At 45.8% G+C, this 19,979-nt stretch overlaps 1 protein-coding gene across 1 annotated transcript in view; it reads left to right on the forward strand.

Annotated features, from left to right (window-relative positions):
- The window catches only part of ADAMTS16 (ADAM metallopeptidase with thrombospondin type 1 motif 16), a 153,944-nt gene that overhangs the window by 21,760 nt on the left and 112,205 nt on the right, over positions 1-19,979 (forward strand). The window contains exon 4 of the mRNA XM_032469697.1: positions 16,121-16,403. Within this exon, the coding sequence (XP_032325588.1) occupies positions 16,121-16,403 (283 nt within the window). The remainder of the gene's footprint in view (positions 1-16,120; positions 16,404-19,979) is intronic.

The raw sequence follows: 19,979 nt of genomic DNA on the forward strand, positions 1-19,979 counted from the left end.
GCGCCAGTGGCTAGAACTGGCAAACCCAGCTTTCAGCCACACCAGAAAGGCCAAGCTCCCCGGGACGGCTGTGCCTCTGTGTGCATAAAGGAACACACGTGTTTGAAATGATTTGGCCACGTCTGTCCTACAATGTGAAGTATATTAACAAGAATAAGTTGATAGTTTCACAGATTGCAATTTAAATGTAAAAACTACCTTAAAAGCCCATAATTTAAAATTAAATCATTGCATGGCAGCCCTAAGTTGCACAGATCCTAGTGTGTTACGTATGTTATTGTTAGTATAACCTACAACAAATCAGGAGTTCACAGCCGTTCTGTCCAACGTCTACATCCAGCTATGAAGGTCAAGCATATTCATTACATGTTGACATCGTATCATGTTCCACTGTAGAGTGTGCAAATTAATCCTCTCATTTGGCCATTATTCACAGTTTAGATTTCTCCTTTATCTCATGCATGCTTTGCTTGATCTTGGTTTCAAAGTCAACCCCAACCACCTTCTCCTTTCTCTGGTTTCAAGCCCTTTCATCTGTGGCTTTGTCACAGGCGTGGCCTGGCCTGAAGCGGCCATGACGCAGCCGTTGTCGATACGACGCACGTGTGGTTAAAGCTGTAGGGTCCGTGAGCACAAGAGAGAATTTCTTCTTATGTTTGTCAAGTACAGAGACACAGATGTATCGGAAGGCTCTGGCCACTACTGCCGTCGTGTCTGGTGGGGTGCTGGCTGGAGAATTCCCTTCAGGATGAGCTAACTTTCCAAATTCCTGTGGTGTTTTAATCATCTTCCATTTATATGGCCTTTCTACTATTTTTTTTTCAGGTTAATCATTTTGTCACATCCCTCATTTATAGCTCTTGCCTAAAAGGGGTAGCCCCTGATAATACTTTTTCCATCGTGGGAAAAGCAGATGCACTTCTAGGATTTGACCTGCTTCCACTTGGTGGTTCTTCGGAAATGGTGATTCTTCTGCTCCCTGTAAGCAGACGAATGGGGCTGGGGGGGCTGTGATGGTTTCACGGAAAGGCTGTCTATCTCACTTTCTTACTCTCTCAACTTACCCATTGCTTTTCTCCAGCTCCTGAAACAGAGCTTTAGGGGGAACAAATCTGAACATAAAATTCTTCTAATGCTCAGTGTACCTGAGCACCAACATGTCACTGTTTTGAAAAGACCTGCTTGTAATCTGTTTTCCACGTTTGGTTGTGATGGAACAAACATTTGGTGAATTCTGCTTTTTTACCATAGAAGAATGTATGTGTCCATGACAGAATTGAATAGTTTCAAATAAATAAGAAACTGCACCCATTATAAACAGGGAGGAGCACTGATATTAGAGCCAGCCCCTCTGTGTATGGGGGCAGGCGTCACTGCCGTCGGATTCGTGCACTGCTCTTGCATTTCGTTATATCAATAATGTGAGAAGAATTCTATTCCCTTTGTGCATAAGAGGAATCTGAGGATGAGACAGATTTTGTAGCCTGCTCAAAGCCGCCATCTAACAGGGGACAGAGTGCAGACTCCAAGCCATGTCCGCTGGGTCTGAGAACAAATAAATGGTGAGCTTTCTGCCCGGCACCGGCGTCTCCCCCAGGGAACTTCTTTGTCTCCCTGGAGTCTGCTTGACTGGTTGGGCAACACTGGATCTTGTCGGCACAGGAAGTACTTAGACTTACAAAACCTATGCTTTCCTTCACTTTGACACCTGCGTGGGGGCCAAGCATGCAATCTGCACAAACTCGTTCAGATGGCCATGGTCCCTCCTGAGAAATTTCAGAGGGCTTCTGTGTCCTTTATAGCTCTAGCGGTTACCAGCTCACAGATTTATATGATTGAGTGATGAAAGATCATAAAGAGAGAGAGAGACAGAGAGAAAACATAGTTTTCAAGCATTTTTTAAATTCAAAACTAATCAAGAAAGACTACAGAGATTTCCACTTGTAAATGGTGGCTGCTCCCTGTAACTCAGCCGAATTCCCTGCACTTTCCTAATGGACATGACAGCACCATTTCTAACGGCAGTTTCCTTCCAATGTGGTGAAGCCAAAAGTGCAGGAGGAGAATTGGCAGAAAGGCCGCCTCGGGGAGCATCGTGGCCACAGCTGTAACTGGCTGATGGAGAGGAATGAACGCCTCACCAGGAAATAACAGAGAACTGGTCCAGGGGCAGGCTCTGTTTTAATTTCTTGTGTGCAGGGAAAAAAATAACTTGTCAGGAATTATCCTTGTTGATGAAATATACACAGACATACTCATACACACTGATTTCAAAATACTCCTTCCAGAAACTGTTTAACCTGCTGGAATTTTTTTTTTTTTTTTTTTTTTTTTTTTTATGGGACGGAGGTAACCTGAGCATGCATAATTTCCTGGCTTAGGAGTTGTCCTGTAAACAGCAGGTCTGTGATCTGGCCGGGGCCACGGAGTTCCTGTGTATTGATCCTCTTCTGTGTTTCAAGCTCTTATTTATATTTTAATTATGATAGTTAATCACACTGGAGCGATATCTGACACTTCTGCAGAGCTTGGCGTGTGGATTCTGAGTGCTCCCCTGGGGACCACGCCCACACGAGGGCTTCGGGGTTCTGACCAGCAACCTGCAGGAGAGGGGGTTCCTGGGGCCCAGCCTGTCTTATGTGTGAAACAAGGAAATATTATGCGAATTATGTGAAAATGCTAGGGGCACACGAGTCAGCAAACACCAGGGAGTCGCTGGATAACACTGCGTTGAAGGCCATTGGATGCTCTCCGTCTTCCATTGTCTTTGCGACAAACTTTTTAAGAGTAAACTGTCTTTGAAAAAGTATACAAAAACTCTCAAGGATGTGAAGGTCTGGCTGAGCCACGACGGCCCCTTTGCTGGGCTCTTCCAGGAGGGGACTGGCTCTGGGAGCAAATGTTTCAGGAGCACAAATGTTTCAGCAAAAGCACAGGCAGCAAATGTTTCTTGAGCACAGTCATGGGAGAGACAGTGCCGGTGGCCCTCGCCTGCATCGGGGGCTGCTTGGTGGTGGAGAGAACTGGAGTGAGAAGTCAGCGGGGAGGCTGGATTTGCAGTCGCATCCAGTTAACTGTGCTCGCATGGTTTCAGGTCACTGTTAGGGCCACTCTCGGGACCACGGGCTTAATCTGTGATGCGGGGCTGTCCTCGTGGCCATCGTTGAGGAGAACAAAGCCGACCTCAAGCCAGTTTGGGGTGGCTTTTCTCTGAGCCTTCATGAGACTGAATCCTTTCCTCACTGGTCGGCAGAAGGAACAGCCGAGTGCCACGTGGTGGTCTAGAGGAACCGGCTGTGAATCTCAGGAAGGAACCACCCGTGGCCTGGTTTCTTTTCCTTCTATGTTGTTGCTGTTTGTCTTGCTTTTTTTTGAGGGGGGGTTTGTCCCTCTGGAAGTAACGGCTCTGCCCACGTTCTCTGTGGGGACCTGTCCCCTTGAGAGGATGCTGTTGGGACGCCCCCTGGATTCTTACGGACGGATTTTGTCCTAGTGTCTTCAGTGTTCTATTTCTACCAAAAAACAAAGGTGGTATTTGCCTCCTAGGTTCTTGATGACAACTTACTAAGAAGGCATACTAAGACAGACCATTTTGAATATGCATTGCCACATTATAATGGTCATACAATCTGAGCTAACAGTCTGGAAACAGGCTGGGCCATAACTTTTATAATCCCCTCGGGGCTCTGCCCCTGGTGGGAGAGGATATGCAGTCATGTGTGTGACTGAGGCTGGAATCTGTGAACGGTCAGACTTGGTGTCCATAGTAACGGATGTTTCTAGGAACTGCCTGGAAGCTTCCATGTGTAGCAGAAGTCGCGTCAAACACCGAGAGTTGGTAGAGATGACCCCCTCCAGGCCCTTCATTACAAAAGCCGTCATGAGGGCAGATTGATACTGGTGTCTGACGTCCACCTGCTGGAAAACAAGGGAACTTAGTTATGACAAACGTCATACAAAGTTGACTTGTGTCCTCGCAAGTCGTCCCCTAGATGTAGATACCTGACAGGGTCCTGTCATCCCACCGGGGTCTGAGCACAGGGCTGGAAAGTGAGGCGCCAGGTGTGGACGGGGTGTACCGGCCTTGGCCTTGAAGACACAGACGCTGGGTGTGTCCAGGGGTCAGGCCTGTGGATCTCATCAGACAAGCATGTGGTCACCAGCCCCACCCAGACCTGCTGACTCAGAACGCGCGGGGGCATCGGGAGTCGGGGACGTGGGTTTCTCAAGGGATTCTCATGGACAGAAAGTTTTGAGAATCATGGCTGGATGTGATAGGGTGACAGATTCCATAAACATACCCTCAACCTGTCCGCCTCCTTCAGGGAAGTGCGTGAGTTCCTGTGCGTCTGCAGCTGGGAAACCGCAGCTGAGACTCTCACGGCCCTCCCTTGTGGGTTGCCTGGTCCAGGGCAGCAGGGAGGAGACAGAGGAGAACTGACTTCCAATCTCCATCACCTCTAGCGCCGGCATCAGTGACAATGGTGAAATGAAACCGGGCAGGCGCCCGGTACTGAGTTTGCAATGTCCCCCAGGACCCCGGCGAAGGCAGCTCCACGCACGCTGTGGTCCTGGCTCCCCGCTGCCTGCCCGCTCTCAGCTTCACCGCTGGCCTCTGTGTTCCTTGGCGAGGAATCTGACCCTTTAGAGGGCCCTGGAGTCCGGGCTGTGATGCTTGTTAGCTGGCTGTTTCCAAGGGCGCGTGTCTGAGCGACTTCACCGCACTGTGCGCCCGGGAAGCCTCAGGGTGTGGGGGGATCGGCCAGCTGGGAGCCCAGCCCTGGCGGCCGCCCTCATTCAGGCCCCACTTCTGGAATCTCAGGGTTGTGTTTTGTTTTTTAATTGAAATATTGCCGATTTACAATGTTGTGTTGGTGATTCAGTTATACGTATAAACATATATATTCTTTTTCATTATAGATTATTACAAGGTATGGAATGTAGCTCCCTGTGCTGTGCAGTAGGACTCTGTTGTGTATCTATTTTATATACAGTAGTGTGTGTCTGCAAATCCCAAACTCCCAATTTATCCCTCCCCCACTTCCCTCCTGGCCACCACAAGTTTATTTTTTATGTCTGTGAGTCTGTTTCTGTTTTGTAAGTAAGTTCATTCGTGCCATTCTTTTAGCTAGCAGGTTTGTTTTATTTGGTAATGCTTTCCTGAGGTATAATTTGCATAACAGAACCTCACTGCTTAAAGTGCACGATTCGGTGATATTTTGGTAGAAGCACAGAGTTGGGCAACAATTGCCACAGTCCAGTTCTCCGGTTCCCGTCGCCCCGGCAGTCGGTCCCCACCCCACCCCACCCCAGCCCAGCAGCCAGGACTCCGCTGCCTGCGTCTGCAGCTTGCCGGCCTCTGGACACGCCACAGAAATGGAGTCAATGCGGTGCAGACGGCGTGGGGTCTTGTGCTCCGGCCTCGTCCGCTCCGCGTGCTGTGTCTGGATTCACGCGTGTTCATGAGCCCTGCACCCCTTTCACTGCTGGGGGTGTTCCGCTGTAAGGACGCGCCGCTGTTTATCTGTTCCCTAGTTGATGGACATTGGGCTGTTAGCACCCCTGTTTCTTTATCTGCAAAAGTGTAGCTGCTGACCCCCGCCTTGCAGCTCTGCTCAGAGATGACCGATGGTTAGACGATATCCAGTTCCTGGGACAGAGGCAGGGCAGGATGGGCAAGCGGTAAGTGAATGCCATCGATATTAATACGATTGACATCTGTTCATCTATTTCTATACCATGTGGCTGCCCTGGAACCCGGCGCTTAAAGGGCACCATTGTGAGAGACTAGATATCACCACCAAGACCAGAGGGGAGCAGAGGCGTCCCCAGCAACACAGTTAAACAGAAAAACAGCTGATTCATGAGCTAAGTGTCAGCTCGATGAGCTCATAACAGAGTTCGCCTGGAGCCAGCAGCCTGCCCTGCCGGAGGGAAGGGTGCCACGGGTTCCCCGCTGGGATGGATCGAGTGTGTGTGGATGATTTCAGCAACGGCTTGTAGGTCCAGGTGACAACACGCAGGGGACCCGTGGCTTCTGATGAGAAACATGTGTGCCCGCCCGCCTGGCGACTGTGGCCCACTCCTCTGCCCTGACCACCACCCGGCCATGGCTGTCCCTGTGCTGGCTCTGCTGTGACTCTCCCGAGCCACCCTCGGTCTTTTGGGCTTTGTTTCCCACGCTGCACAAAGTCCCGCAGACACTTCACCTCCTCTGCCTGCAGCTTTCCATGCGCCGCCCTCATTCTTCAAAAATATCTCCTGAGATCTTAACATCATCAAAATACTTTTTTTTTTGCCACCTTTGAAGTGTGTACATTTAATCTGCACAGTCAGCCAAGGAAATAGCTGTAGATTTTTCATGTTTGCAAAGACATGTCTTGGGACACATGCGCACACGCACACGCACACGCATGTGCACACGTAGGCACACACACCCTGACGAGGGGCAGCATCAGACCTGCAACCAGGGCTGGGGCCTCAGGAGCCACCACTGGCCACTGCATCCCTGCGGTACGTGGCATGGGGTGAGCGTCTGCTCCACCACCAAGAGCAGCAAGATGGTGAGCAAGTCCGCGCCCCTCACCCTGTGGCTCCAACCTGAACAGTGAGAGAGAGCCAGGCCAGTGGAGCCAGCGGACGCGCGTGCAGGACGCAGGATGAGAGGGCACCGAGGCTCTGAAGCCAAAGGCAGCCTGAGTGCTCCGGGAACCAAGGGGTACCTGGTGGCGCAGACGTGTCCTGAGCCCCATGGGAGGTGGCGGCAGGAGCAGAGCCTGGACGGAAATCAACACAGGCCGGAGCGTGAGGCTCCTGGGACTGGATTCTCTAATCCAGGGATGCGACCGTGAGGTTGCACATGGTTAGTGATCTGGTTTAGCTTTTTTTTTTCCCTCCAACAAAGGAGAGAAAACACTGGAAGGAGGGCAAGCATGGAAGTGGTGGATGGTAAACATAGCCTCAAGGAGAGAAGGGGGAGGTGGGAACAAAGATGAGCCCAGGAGCTTCACGTGTCCCCTCCCTCTGATGGGCTGGAAGAGATTTCCAAGGGTCCGTCCAGTTGGTTTTTTTGATGGAGGTACTGAGGACTGAACCCAGGACTTCATGCGTGCTAAGCATGTGCTCTACCACTGAGCTACACCCTCCCCCAGTTTGTCCAGTTTGAACAAGTCCCTGATGAATTATTAATATTATTAGTTGGTAAATATATCACCTATAGCTGTTTTGCAAAGAACATAACATTGGCTGATGCCTCGTAGGGACATGGGGCCACTGCAGTGGCTGCTTCCTCTGCCTGGCCCACAGCCTTCCCTCCGGCATCCTCACAGCCAGCTCCTCCTCCATTCAGGGCTCTGCTGAAATGCCACCTTCTCAACGAGGCCTACGACCCCTATCTAAAACTGAAACCCCTTTTCTGCATTCCTGGTGTTCTGCTTAATTCTGAGTTACTTTTTTAAATAGAATTTATTTTTAGAGCATTTATAGCAAAACATGGCAAAACTGAGTACAGTTGCCATATGGCCCTGCCCCCACACGTGCCATGCACAGCTTCCTTCATTCTCAACATCCCCCACTAGACGGTACTCATCTCACAGTCGACGAACCTGTACTGACACATCGTAATCACCCAAAGTCCATAGTTTCCACTAGTGGTTCACTCTTGGTGGTGTTCATTCTGTGGATTTGGACAGATGTGCAATGACCTGTATCCACCATTTATAGCATCACATGAAATAGTTTCACTGCCTTAAAAATCCTCCGCGCTCTGCCCGTTCACACCCTCTGCCCCTGCTAACCCCTGATAACCACAGTTCGTGGTGTAGCTGGCATCACACAGCACGTAGCCTTTTCAGGTTGGCTTCTTCCACTTAGTAATACGCACGTACGCTTCCTCCCTGTCTTTCCATGGCTGGATAGTTCATTTCTTTTTAGTGCTGAATAATGTTCCATTGCCTGGAGGCACCGCAGTTTATCCATTGACCTGCTGAAGGACAGTCACGGTTGCTTCCAAGTTTTAGCAATCATGAAGCTGCTATAAACATCCTTGTGCAGGTTTTGGTTTGGATATAAAGTTTTCAAGCTCTTCTGGATTAAATACCAAAGAGGGCAATTGGTGGATTTTAGAGTTTGCTTAGTTTTGTAATAAGCCTCCAAACTGTCTTCCAAACTGTTTGCACCATTCTGGATCCCCCCCAGCAGTGAGTGAAAATTCATGTTGCCCCACATCTTCACCAGCACTTGGTGGTGTTGGTTTGGTTAGTCTAACAGGGTTGTGGTGGTAGCTCATTGTTTTAGTTTGCGCTTCCCTGATGACATACGATGTGGAACACCTTTCACACAATTATGTACCATCTGGATGTCTTCTCTGAGGGGTGCGCACCTGTTCATGTCTTTGGCTTATTTTTCAATTGAGTTATTTTCTTATTGTTGAGTGTTAAGAGTTCTTTGAGTATTCTGGATAACAGTATTTGATCAGATGTGTCTTTTGCGAATTTTTTTTTCTCAGTTTGTGGCTTGTCTTCCCATTCTCTTGACAGTATATTTCACAGAGCAGAAATTTAAAATTTCAGGGAAGTCCAGCTTATCAATTCCTTCCTTCATGGATTGTGCTTTTGGTATTGTGTCTAAAAAGTCACTGCCAAACCCAAGGCCATCTAGAGCTTCTCCTTTTGTTATCTTCTAGGAGTTTATGGTTTTGCATTTTACGTTTAGTCCTATGATTCATTTTGAGTTAATTTATATGAAAGGTGTAATGTCTGAGTCTAGTTTCATTTTTTCACGTGCGGACTTCCAGTTGTTCCAGCATGGTTAGTTGGGAAGATTGTCTTGCTCCGTCGTATTGCCTTTGCTCCTTTGTCGCAGGTGAGTTGACTATATTTGTGTGCGTCTGTTTCTGGACCCACTATTCTGTTCCACTGGTCTGTTTGCCTGTTCCTTCTCCAGTGGCATACTGTCTTGGTTACTGTAGATTCATAGTAAGTCATGAAGTTTGCTAATGTCATTCCTAAGACTTTCTTCTTCTCTTTCAACATTGAATTACCTATTCTGGGTCATTTACATCCCCATATAAACTTTGTAATCAATTTGGTGACATCCACAAAATAATTTGCTGGAATTTTGATTGAGATTGCATTGAATCTGTTGATCACGTTGGGAAGAACTGACACATTGAATTTTAACTTCTTATGATTTACATTTTATTATGCATATTGTTTATTCTCTGTCCCCCTAACCCTATGATGGAATTTAAGCTTCACAAGGGAAGATGTATGTGTCTGTTTTGTTCATTGCTGTATCTGGATTGACAAGAAGAGTGCCCAGCCCATAATTAATGAATATTCTTTGAATGAATGAATGAATGAATGAACAACATACTACACATTTCTTGGATGTGAGGGACTCAATTTCCTCCAGTAAGGGATTAAATTCTTGTCTAAATGTTACACAACTCTGTAAAGAAATCCATTAGAGTGTTTAATCCATGCCGTTTTGATCATGTTAAGCAGCAACAGTATATTCAATGCCTTGACTAGATGACTGTTTGCTTAAGTTTTTGTCTTTGTGTCTTGAAAATGTACAGAGAGATACAGGATCTGAGAATTTAAGTTTGGGCTATTCTTAGTACAGATATTTTGGTGACGAAGGCAGTCTTACTAAGCAATCAGTCTAGGACATCAGGTTCTGAATATTTTAGCTGTCACAATTTGATAAAGATGCTAATGGATGTGATTTATAAGAATGTTCCTAACTGTGTGATATATACTATTTATTATGGACAAATATCATCATAAACTCTCATGAATTTAGCATACTAGTCTTAAGAAGTAAGCTCCCGAAGATTTGTTCCAGAGCAATACAATTTTTTTGACACAGTGGAAATATCTGTACTGTCCAATATGGGAGCAACTAACCACATGTGGCTATTGAGCAACTGAAAGACTAAATTTTTAACTTTATTTGAATTTAATTTATTTAAACTTGAGTTTGGATACTCGTATGTGACTGTGGAGCAATTGGAGAGCTGAATTTTTAATTGCCTTCAATTTTAATTAAAATCAGTGGCCACTGTATTGAACAGCATTTGCCTAGAAGGTTTCCTCTAACAGAGGTTTAAATCCTTGTACTAGATTGGCCTGAAAGATGTCATAAAATTGAAAAGCTAAAAAAAAAAACCCCACAAAATTTACTAATGAAAAATAATACACACTGAAGTGACATTTAATCTCCAAGAGAAGTTTGATCTCCCTTTCTAAATAACTGCCATGTCCCACTAGGTTTTCTGTGTTCTGGACTGTTTTTCATATTCATTGCTTTCTCATGAAGTATGTCTGTTCTGGTCCAAAAAAACAGATCTTGGACTTACTAGACATTTTTCAGTTTAATAAGCACATTCTTTTTCTATTTACTGATTCATTTATTCTGAATTTTTAAATAACTTCTTTCTGGTTTCTACGTGGTCATTCATTGCATTTAAGAAAAAAAAAACTTTTGAGTTAATACTTGGTTGCTTTATTTTCTTTATTTTTTTAAGGAAAGCATTCAGGACTTCAAATTTCTCCAAGTGCATCGTGAGCACATCTCACCATTTTTAAAGAGCCAGCTTTTGGTTTCTCCAGGTTTTCCTCTACTGATTTCCTGTTTTCTGTTAACTTGATTTATGCTCTAATTCTTATTATTTCTTTTCTTCTGCTTATATTATATTTAATTCAATCTTCTTTTTTTAGTTTCCTACGTTGGAAACGTACCTTACTGATTTTAGATCTTTCTTCTTTTCTAGTATCTGCCTTAGATATTATAGATTACCCTCTTTGCACTTCATTGCAAATTTGGATAAGTTGCGTTCTCATTTTAATTTATGCCAAAATATATTTTAAAATTTCTTTTGAATTTCTTTGACCACGTGTTATTCAGAAATGTGTGGTCTAATCTCCACTTATTTGGGGATTTTCCAGTTATCTTTTTGTTATTGATTTTGAATATAGTTCTCTTGTGTTCTGAGAGCTATTCTTTTAAATTTGTCAAAGTGTGTTTTATGGCCCAGAATGTGGTCTATCTGGATGAATGCTCTGTGCGAGCTTGAGAAATATGTTCCACTATTGCTGGATGAAGTGGTCTGGAAGTCAGTTATGTCCAGCTGACTGATGGCATTGTTGAGTTTAACTGTGTCCTTAATGATTTTCTGCCTGCTGAATGTGTCCATTTCTGCGAGAGGAGTGATGAAGTCTCCAACTATGATCATGGATTCACCTATTCCTCCTCTCAGATCAGTTTTTGCTTCATGTAGTTTGGCACTCTGTTCTTAGGTACATACGTGTTAAGAATTGCTGTGTCCCCTTAAAGAGCTGACTCTTTTATTTATTTATTATCTAATGGCCTCTTAATTCCTAATAGCTTTCCTTACTTTGACATCTGCTCTGTCTGAAACTAATATAGCTACTCTTGCTTTCTTTTGATTGTGTTATCATGGTATATTTTTGCATCCATTTACTTTTAATTTATATGTGTCTTTATATTTAAAGTGAGTTTCTTGTAGACAGCATATATTTGGGTCATGTTTCCTGACCCGTGACAATCTCTGTCTCATAACTGGTGCGTTTAGACCATTAACATTCCAAGTTAATGTGGTTGAAGTAATAGCTACTGTACGTGTTAATGTTTTTCTTGTTGCCCATGTTCATTATTCTTGTTTTTTTTTTCTTCTACTCTTTTTCTGCCTTTTGTGGTCTTAATTTAACATTTTATATTATTCTATTTTCTGTCCTTTAGCGTATCAGTTATAGTTTTGTTTTCACTCTTTTTAAAAACTATTTTTAGCCCTAGAGTTTCAGTATACATTTACAACTAACTCAGGTTCACTCTCAATGACCACCATCATTGGTGTCATTCTTCAGGGGTACATGCCAATCATAGCTGTAAAAAAGCAACATGGTGGGCAGCAAGGGTGTGTATATCGGAGCAATTCAGACTGAATTTTAACCTTAGCTACTCCACTTCCTAGCTCTACAATGGTGGGCAAATTTTTGCATTCAGTGTCCCATTCCTTTAAGTGAGAATATTAATTCTCATTTCATATGTCCTTTACTAGGATAAGAATAATAGAGCAAAACACGCAGCCACATGGCTGGTACCCGAGACAAAGTAATTATAAAAGTTCTAGTAAAAGCGAAGTTGTTTTATGTTTCAGAAACATCACTAAGAAGACTAGAATGAGGACAATATTCCCAAAACAAATCACACTCCTGGGGAAATGACAAAGGAATAGCATAAAAATGAAATGAATTGAGACTTGAAGTGCCTGTTTCTCCTGGAGAGTCAGATCGCTTTTCCCTGTGTTGATTGATGGCTGGCTCTCTGGAAAAGGCTCTCGGTGTCACCTGAGACAAGCTTCGAGCCAGTTCAGTGGGGAATCTCTTATCCTGCAGGAGAAGCAGGCTCGGTGGTTGGGCATTTATCTACCTCTTTCTGATACTCATTTGATTTTTTGATACATGCAACTTTCGTGGACAGCTTTTATAAACAGATACCCATTGATAAGAATCTACCAACTTCCAAGTGTGAGTAACAGCAGATATAATACTGTAAGCATCATACTTTCAAGCTTCAGTATTTTCTTTACTCGTGTTGCCAGAAGCAGGTTTCTCAGCACTGACACGGCACCTACTCTTTCTTCCCTTATAAATGCAGTATGAGTGCTGAGTTTCCCAGTGTCCAATGATTTACAGAACTGGAGATGAGAGAGATGCAGGCGCCTGGAGAGCTCCCCTGCACCGCCTGGGGGACGCTGGCCATTTCTGAAGTCTGGTTAATAATCCACCCAGCCGACCTCCCCTTGATTCCTGTGAGCAGGTGTCTGCCAGACGTTTTATGAGCTTCGGAGTAAATCTTCTTGATTCAGTAAAGAAAACCTTTGATAAGGAGAAGACATTAATCTCCCATGATTTACCTAATCATTTAAATAAGCTTGCAAACTAATAATGCAGCCAGACAATGGAGTCACTTTTTTCTTGCATTTTTCATTTCCTGTTGATTATCAAGGGATAGCAAAATATCAGCCTCCTCCGTTAGGATGGTCTATGTAGTCAATGACATTGGGGATTCTTTAAATATAGAATATTGTACTTCAGACTAAATTATAAAGGAAACAAGCCTAACACTTGACTACTTTGTTAATGAAAATTCAGAATTCCTCCAGCTGCGGCGGGTCATTCTTGCCTGAGGGTCTGATCCTCTGGGCCACCCAGGATGTAGCCTTGAACCCAGGGGAAAGCAGGGGGATGGTTCTGAGTCTGGAACAGCTGTCATAGAACACAAGTGTTTCAGGGGACGAAGCCAGAAAAGGTGAGTGAGGCTGCGGGCCAGAAGCAAGGATGTGTGTGGGGCGATGGTGGTGCTGGGGCACACCAGAACGCAGGCTTCAGAGGGATCTCATTATGCACTGTGAAAAATCCCCCAGAAATGCCTGCATTATCAGAAGAGAACCAGAGGTCATCGGGGTGAAGGATGGTAGTTGACACTCTTGGTGTCATTCATGCAGCAGATCTCGTCGGTCGTTTTCTGTAGGTTATGTATTTAAAATATGTATTATTGTTAAATTTTACAAACTCGTGGCAAGGGGCGGTCTTTATATCCGCCTCCTCGGTGATATAACAGCACAGAAGGATGAGGAAATCATCCAAAGCCCCAAAGATGATAACGCTGGAATCGATGGTAAAAGCGGGGTGTCTGACTCATCTCTTCTCTGGGGGTCCCCCGGGCTCGCACTGAATGCTCAACCTCACCTTCCTCTGGAGAACTTAGTGAAGCTGGCCATCTTTTAAGGGTTATTTGAAAAGCAAGGAATTGCTTGCATATCAGAAAAGTTTTTTTTTAAGCAAAAAATGATTTTTTTTTAGTTTAACATTCTAACTAGTTACCACTAATAGTGTGCAGAACCTCCCTGGGTGGCGTTATCACACAAGGCTGAACACATCCTGCTTTAGCGATTATTTAATTCCATACTTGGCTCTTCCTTGATAGAACTGCAGACTTTAAAGTATTAGCTATCCTAGTTTAGTTCATAGAATTCTAGACCAAAAAGTTTCCCGGGTCATCCATGGTCATCCACTGCATGACAGCCCCCCCCACCATCTCCTCCTCCTCCTCCACCTCAATCCAGGACATGAATTCCAAGTATTCTCCCTTTCCACTGCAAGCTGGCATCTGGACCCCAGGAGGTCTACCCCCTGTGGTGCTGATGGCTTCATTGATAACGTACTGAGGTGACCTCTCTTCCCTCCTCTCCTTCAGCAGGAACACGATGGCCAGTGCTCAATCTATGAACACATGATAAGCCTGGGCTCCCGTTCCTTTTATCTCTCCACCCCAACCCGCACCCCCCGCCGTCCCTGAGAGTCATGCTGGCCCTTTCCCAAGATCTGAGAAATGCCTACCCAAGCCTGTCACACTACTCTGCACGCATTCTCAGACTTCCGCAGGACCACTCAGCCCACCACAGAGTCTCCTTTGACGGGCAGTGAGGGGCATGAAGCGCCCCCGAAGGAGAATCAGACTTGGGCTCCTGAATCAGAGGCACACTTAGGACAGGTGCCCAAGCTTCAGAGTCTTTGAGTGCTTAATAAGTGTCTAATCAGTGTGCCAAATGATCGAAAGCCTTGAAAAAAATCAGCACACTTAAAACATTGTATTGAAGAGTTCTCAGTGATACTTGGATAGTTTTATGAGTGATTACTTGCATTCAAAAATTAAAAAGTTACTTTAAAACACTTATAAGAATTTTAAATTTCACCTGTAATCCCACGATCCAGCAATGCCATTCGTATTTTTTAAAGCAAGGACGCACACAGATTTTACAAACTTGAGTCATGCCTAAAGATGTAAAGATGAAGGTGGAATCCCCCTCCTGCATCCCTGCTCCTCAATTTTCTCTCCCTGAACATAACCACTGTTAGCGGGTTTCTCATCAGCCCTTCCAGGAAAGACCTTTCAGTGTAGAGGCACCCTTTTAAAAGCAAACACATGGGGGATCACACTAGACACTTTATTAAACACTTTAAAACCTAACAACTTCTGGGAACCCTACAGTCTAAGCCTTATACTTACAGGTTTTGAAGGTATTCTGATTTTGTTTAAATCCTTACACTTTTCAGGTGATCTTGAAACTGTTAATCACCCTCCCTCTCCTTTTCCTCATCCATTAAAGGAGGCGCGTAATGATACCCACCTCACAGAACTGCTGTGAATGATAAATAAGGTGTAACATAGAAAATGCTGACCACAGTCTTAGGAACTCACACAAAAAAAGTTTTATTATGATTATCATTAGTACCTAATTAGCTGACCTTTTTTAAATGGTTATGTAACACTCCACATATATAAATACAACTTTAGAAAATTACCCTGAATTAATTGGTACACATTTAAATTATTTCTTGTTTTTCTTATTTTTTGTTTTGCCTGAATTTTATACGATTACACACAATGATTCAATATACATTCACAAATATTTATCAATATTGAGGAATTGCACGTTTTAAAAGTACCCATCACCCTAAAAGGTAAAAATTAGTCTCTTCATTCGTATTCCTTTAAGATATTTTCATCATTGTTGAACATTCATTGTCTGTTATGCAGTACAGACATTTTTCGTGTTTTTATAAAGTCAGTTCTTTCCTATTTACCAAATGTCTTGCCAAGAAAGCCCTCCCTGATTCCCAAAGAAATTCTTTGGTGCCTTCTTCCGGATTAATTTCATTAAGTTGCACTTTTATAGAAAGTGTCACATTATGTTCAAATTTGAATAGTGTTGCAAGTTACTATGTGAGGATTATAATTTTATCTCTTTATTTGGGACTGTCCCCCACCAAAGCACACCCATCTTCACACCTAGGGTTTGGGTGTGCGCTTTCTCCTCTGTTATTTGGTTTAAAGTACCGACCTCAGCATGCTGCGCGCGCTCTCTGTTCTGGAGACAAGGATGCTGATGGAAGGGGCTCGGGGATGCCGGATTCTCAGCCCCACGGCTGCCCTTACAGCGTGCGCTGCTGCTGGGGGAAACAGCATGTTTGTGAGCAAGTAATACAACAATGATGCGCATTTATCTCCTCCCTCTCTCTCTTTGCAGTCAGGCATGATAAGAACTCAGGAGGCAGATTACTTCTTGAAGCCGCTGCCTGCGCACCTGGCCGGGAGACTGCACGCCGCGGCCGGGGGTGCGCCCGCCTCGCACATACTGTACAAGCGATCCACGGAGCCGCGGGCGCGGGGGGCCCCCCAGGCCGTGAGGATGGAGAAGCGGTGGGAGCTGGAAAACCGCCGCCCCTTCCATGGCGAGGACCAGCCCCTGAGCCACGGCTTCCGCCTCGGGCACCCCCAGAAGCAGCATTTCTGTGGGAGACGCAAGAAATGTATGTAAGGGCGATTCTTTCTGTGCACTTAACAATTCGGGCATTCACGTAAGCCGGTAGAGTGTCTCATTTTCTTCAAAGTAGCCTGCCCTCCCGCTGAAATGTACTGACTGCCTTTGCTAAACGTGAGCGATGATTCCAGAGACATCTCGTCCATCACCTGCACGTTGCATAAAACGTCTCTCCATGGCAGATGGGTAGATGACAATAGATTTTTTTATAAGAGCTGTTCCCTGCAAATTAAATGACACAGTGCCTGGAAGTGCAAAATCCTCCAGATGTCTTCAAAAGAACCCTGGCACGTCTACCCAGTAATTCTATATTTTTGAAGGTCTAGATTTATGAAAGCCCACATGCTTTTCCTGGTGAGGTGGTTATCCCCGTGCAGGTTTACACACTTCACTCCACCACCTCAGAAGACAGAGCACCCGTGACATAATTCACCTGCAGTTTATCACCAAGGCTATATTGAAGTCTATTTTGTTTTGCCATGAACATTTAGAAAGTGATGTGATATTTATGTTTTCGGTAAGAACCTGTCACAAACTCAGGAATAGGAGTTCAGTATTTTCTAGACTTTTCCTCACTTCCTTCAGCTTTCTCTGTAAGCATTGCTTTATTTGGTAAAACTTTCGCAAGGAGCCTCTGGGAAGCCCATGTTCCCCCAGCCCCATCTTTCTCTGCTGCTTGGTGTTGGCTGCTGGGCCCAGCACCCTAACATAGGGGTAGGTACATGCGGGGCCCGTAAATGCTGCGGAGCAGAGAGAATGGCCCGGAATCACTTGGCATCAGCGACAAAAGAGTAAGTTCCGTTGAATTGTCAGCACCTGTGTGTCATCTAAACTCATATCGTCCAATAAAGAAGAGTCTCAGGCTACATTCAAACGGACTTGGAAAAGCTCCACCCAAGTTGGCCAATAATGAGCTGGGTCTTAGGGGCGGCAGCAGGAAGCATCGTGTTGAGCGCAAGGAGAGGGACAGGAGGCTGAGAAGGTCAGGGAGACAGGCTGAGTGGGCGTCACAGCAGGGCACACTGACCCCCGGCACCAGCTCCCTGAGGCAGCTCCGACAGGGAGAAGCAGGAGGAGGGGGCAAGGGCAGGACCAGCCAGGGAGGGGAGCGAGGGTTGGGACTCAGGCAAGAGGGGCCAAGGGGCGGGGCCGGGCAGGGGGCGGGCAGGGAGGGGCGGGGCCAGGCAGAGAGAAGGTCCGAGCCAGGACGGTGCTCACAGAGCTCCTGGCGAGGACGTGGTCAGAGAGGGACAGATTCTATGTGCTGGGGACAGAAAGTTGAGCAACCATCTGGATCTGGGCAGGAAAGATGGGCAGGGCTGTCCTCTTTGACAGGTCACACCAGGGCCTGAAGCCAATGTTCTAGTGGCCCTGAGAAATCCAGCAGTGCTGACCATTCTGAAATGAATGGGCCCCTTTCATTCTAATCTGGAGGTGACCAGAGTCGTTCAGGCCAGTGGCCCTAAGGCACAGCTGTGTCTGGAGGGCAGTAGGATCGTGCTGTTTGGCATGGCCGCATGTACATGTGTGTACGTGTGTGTGTGCACGTGTGCATGTGTGTGTGTGCACACTGTGCACATGTGTTTGGTGTATTTGCCTCCAGAGGCGTTTCAGAATCTCTATAGTGGGGGTTGACTGATGAGAAGCAGTTATTTGAAAAAGATGCTAAATTGAACAGTAAGTTTTGTGTTTAGAACATGGGAAAATGTCACCATTATTTTCATAATAAAACAAAATTATGAAAAATGGGAAAAATTGTCATAAGACACCTTTTGCTGGTGGACAACTTCGGTGGTCAGTCTGGTGCTGTTTGACTTGCCATAGTCTCTGTCCCCTCCCGCCAGGTACATGGCAGATCTGTACCCTGGACCCAGTGGCTGGGGACAGTGTGCTAGCAGAATTGACCCACATCACCTCCCGGCTGAGAGTTTAATTCTCAGGACCCCGTTATCTGTGCAGGATATTTCCATGTTGTCTATGAGGCTTTGGACTTCCCTGGAGAAGTCCTGGTCTTCTGTCAAAGATTCTTCCCTATTCTCTGGTTCAGAAGATGGAAGATGTTTCTGTGTGTTCAGGCATTTCTCTGTGGAAAAGGGCAGACAAAGGCAGGTTGATTTGCTTAAACTCACAGATGGGTTTTGAGCTGGGACTTGCAAGTTTGGGGAAAATGCTGCAGTACTTTATTGAGGGGTGTCTGGCTTGCTCTGAGGGGCGTGTCGGAGGCCCAGCCAGTACGGTCCCCACCCCTGGTGCCCCTGCCCTTGTCCCTTCCGGGGGCCTGGGAGGCTGCCGTGTTCACTTTCACCCTGCACACACTTTTCCACTGTCGACCAAAATAAAACACGCAACCTGAAAGCTGACAGTTAAGTTTTACTCAGTGGACTTCCTGAGGACTCGGGCTCAGGAGGCAGCCTTGCAGGTCACTCTAAGAGGCTGCTCCCCCGGGCGCTGGAGAAGCCAGGATATATAGGAGGTTTTACAACAAAGACCAGGTAGTTGGGACATCAAAAGATTACTGTTAATTAAAGAGAACCAGATAGCTCAAGTTAAGGAATGTAGCACTTTTCTGTGTATGGGAAGGTGCAAAGGTCTGGGCACGTTGAAATCACTCCTTTGATGTGCATCTAGCTGTCTGGGGCCAGTGTCCTGTGCTTTCCCATCCTGAGTCCCCTCAAGGGGGAACCGTAGGGGTGGCAGCAGAGGCCAGGCTGCCTGCTGGTCTCCGTCCTGAATTCCCTCTGCTCACTGTCGGGAGTGGCGGTAGCGACTGATGACTTGAAAGCTGCAGCGTCCTGTGTTTACTATGTGGCTGGAAATACGTTTCATTCACAGCACCGAGGGAATTAAGACTAAGGGCTCTGGGACCACACTGCCGGATCTGAAATCCGCTTTCTAGGGAGAGGCTGCAAGAAAGTTGTGTTCCTGTCCTGAACCTCCAAGGCCTCACTCCTACCCAGGGCTGGTGTAGAGATTGAGTGAGTCACACACAGACATCTCTTAGGGTGGAGTTCACATCTGTGGAAATTGCATTGATAGTAAACGGTGCATGATGAGTGCTTGTTAAACTTCACTGTTATCCTCCAAAAGGTTCATTTGGGTTTGGTAGCATTTTAGCAAAGAGCGATAAAAGGCCAAGGGCCTGGGTACCAGTCACCCAGGACGGCATCTCCCAGCAGCATGTTCTGTGAGTAGAGTTGGCATCGCATTTGACCTAGTGCTATATTTAGCGGGTGTTTTAAAGTCTACTTTCACGTGAAACGGTTGTAACCACAGTTTCTGAGGCATGCACTAAACCGTCCTTTCTAACCCAGTGTTAACTCACTGACTCTAAACGCCCAACCTCGTTTTAAATGGCTTACTCCAGGAGGACGGAGGACGTTTTGTCTTCCCACTAAATTAGGTAAGTATTTCTGACACTCTCTAGGAAATCCAGCCCTGCAGTGAGGTGGGTCTGTCTTGATCAGTTTATAACCCATTTGGCACACTACACACAAACCAGTTATGCGTCCAGACATGAGAAGCGACTTTAAAAATTCTTAGGTCATTAAAAGGCTTCCACTAAGAA

Source organism: Camelus ferus, chromosome 3, assembly GCF_009834535.1.
Source record: "Camelus ferus isolate YT-003-E chromosome 3, BCGSAC_Cfer_1.0, whole genome shotgun sequence".
NCBI classification, from domain to species: domain Eukaryota; kingdom Metazoa; phylum Chordata; class Mammalia; order Artiodactyla; family Camelidae; genus Camelus; species Camelus ferus.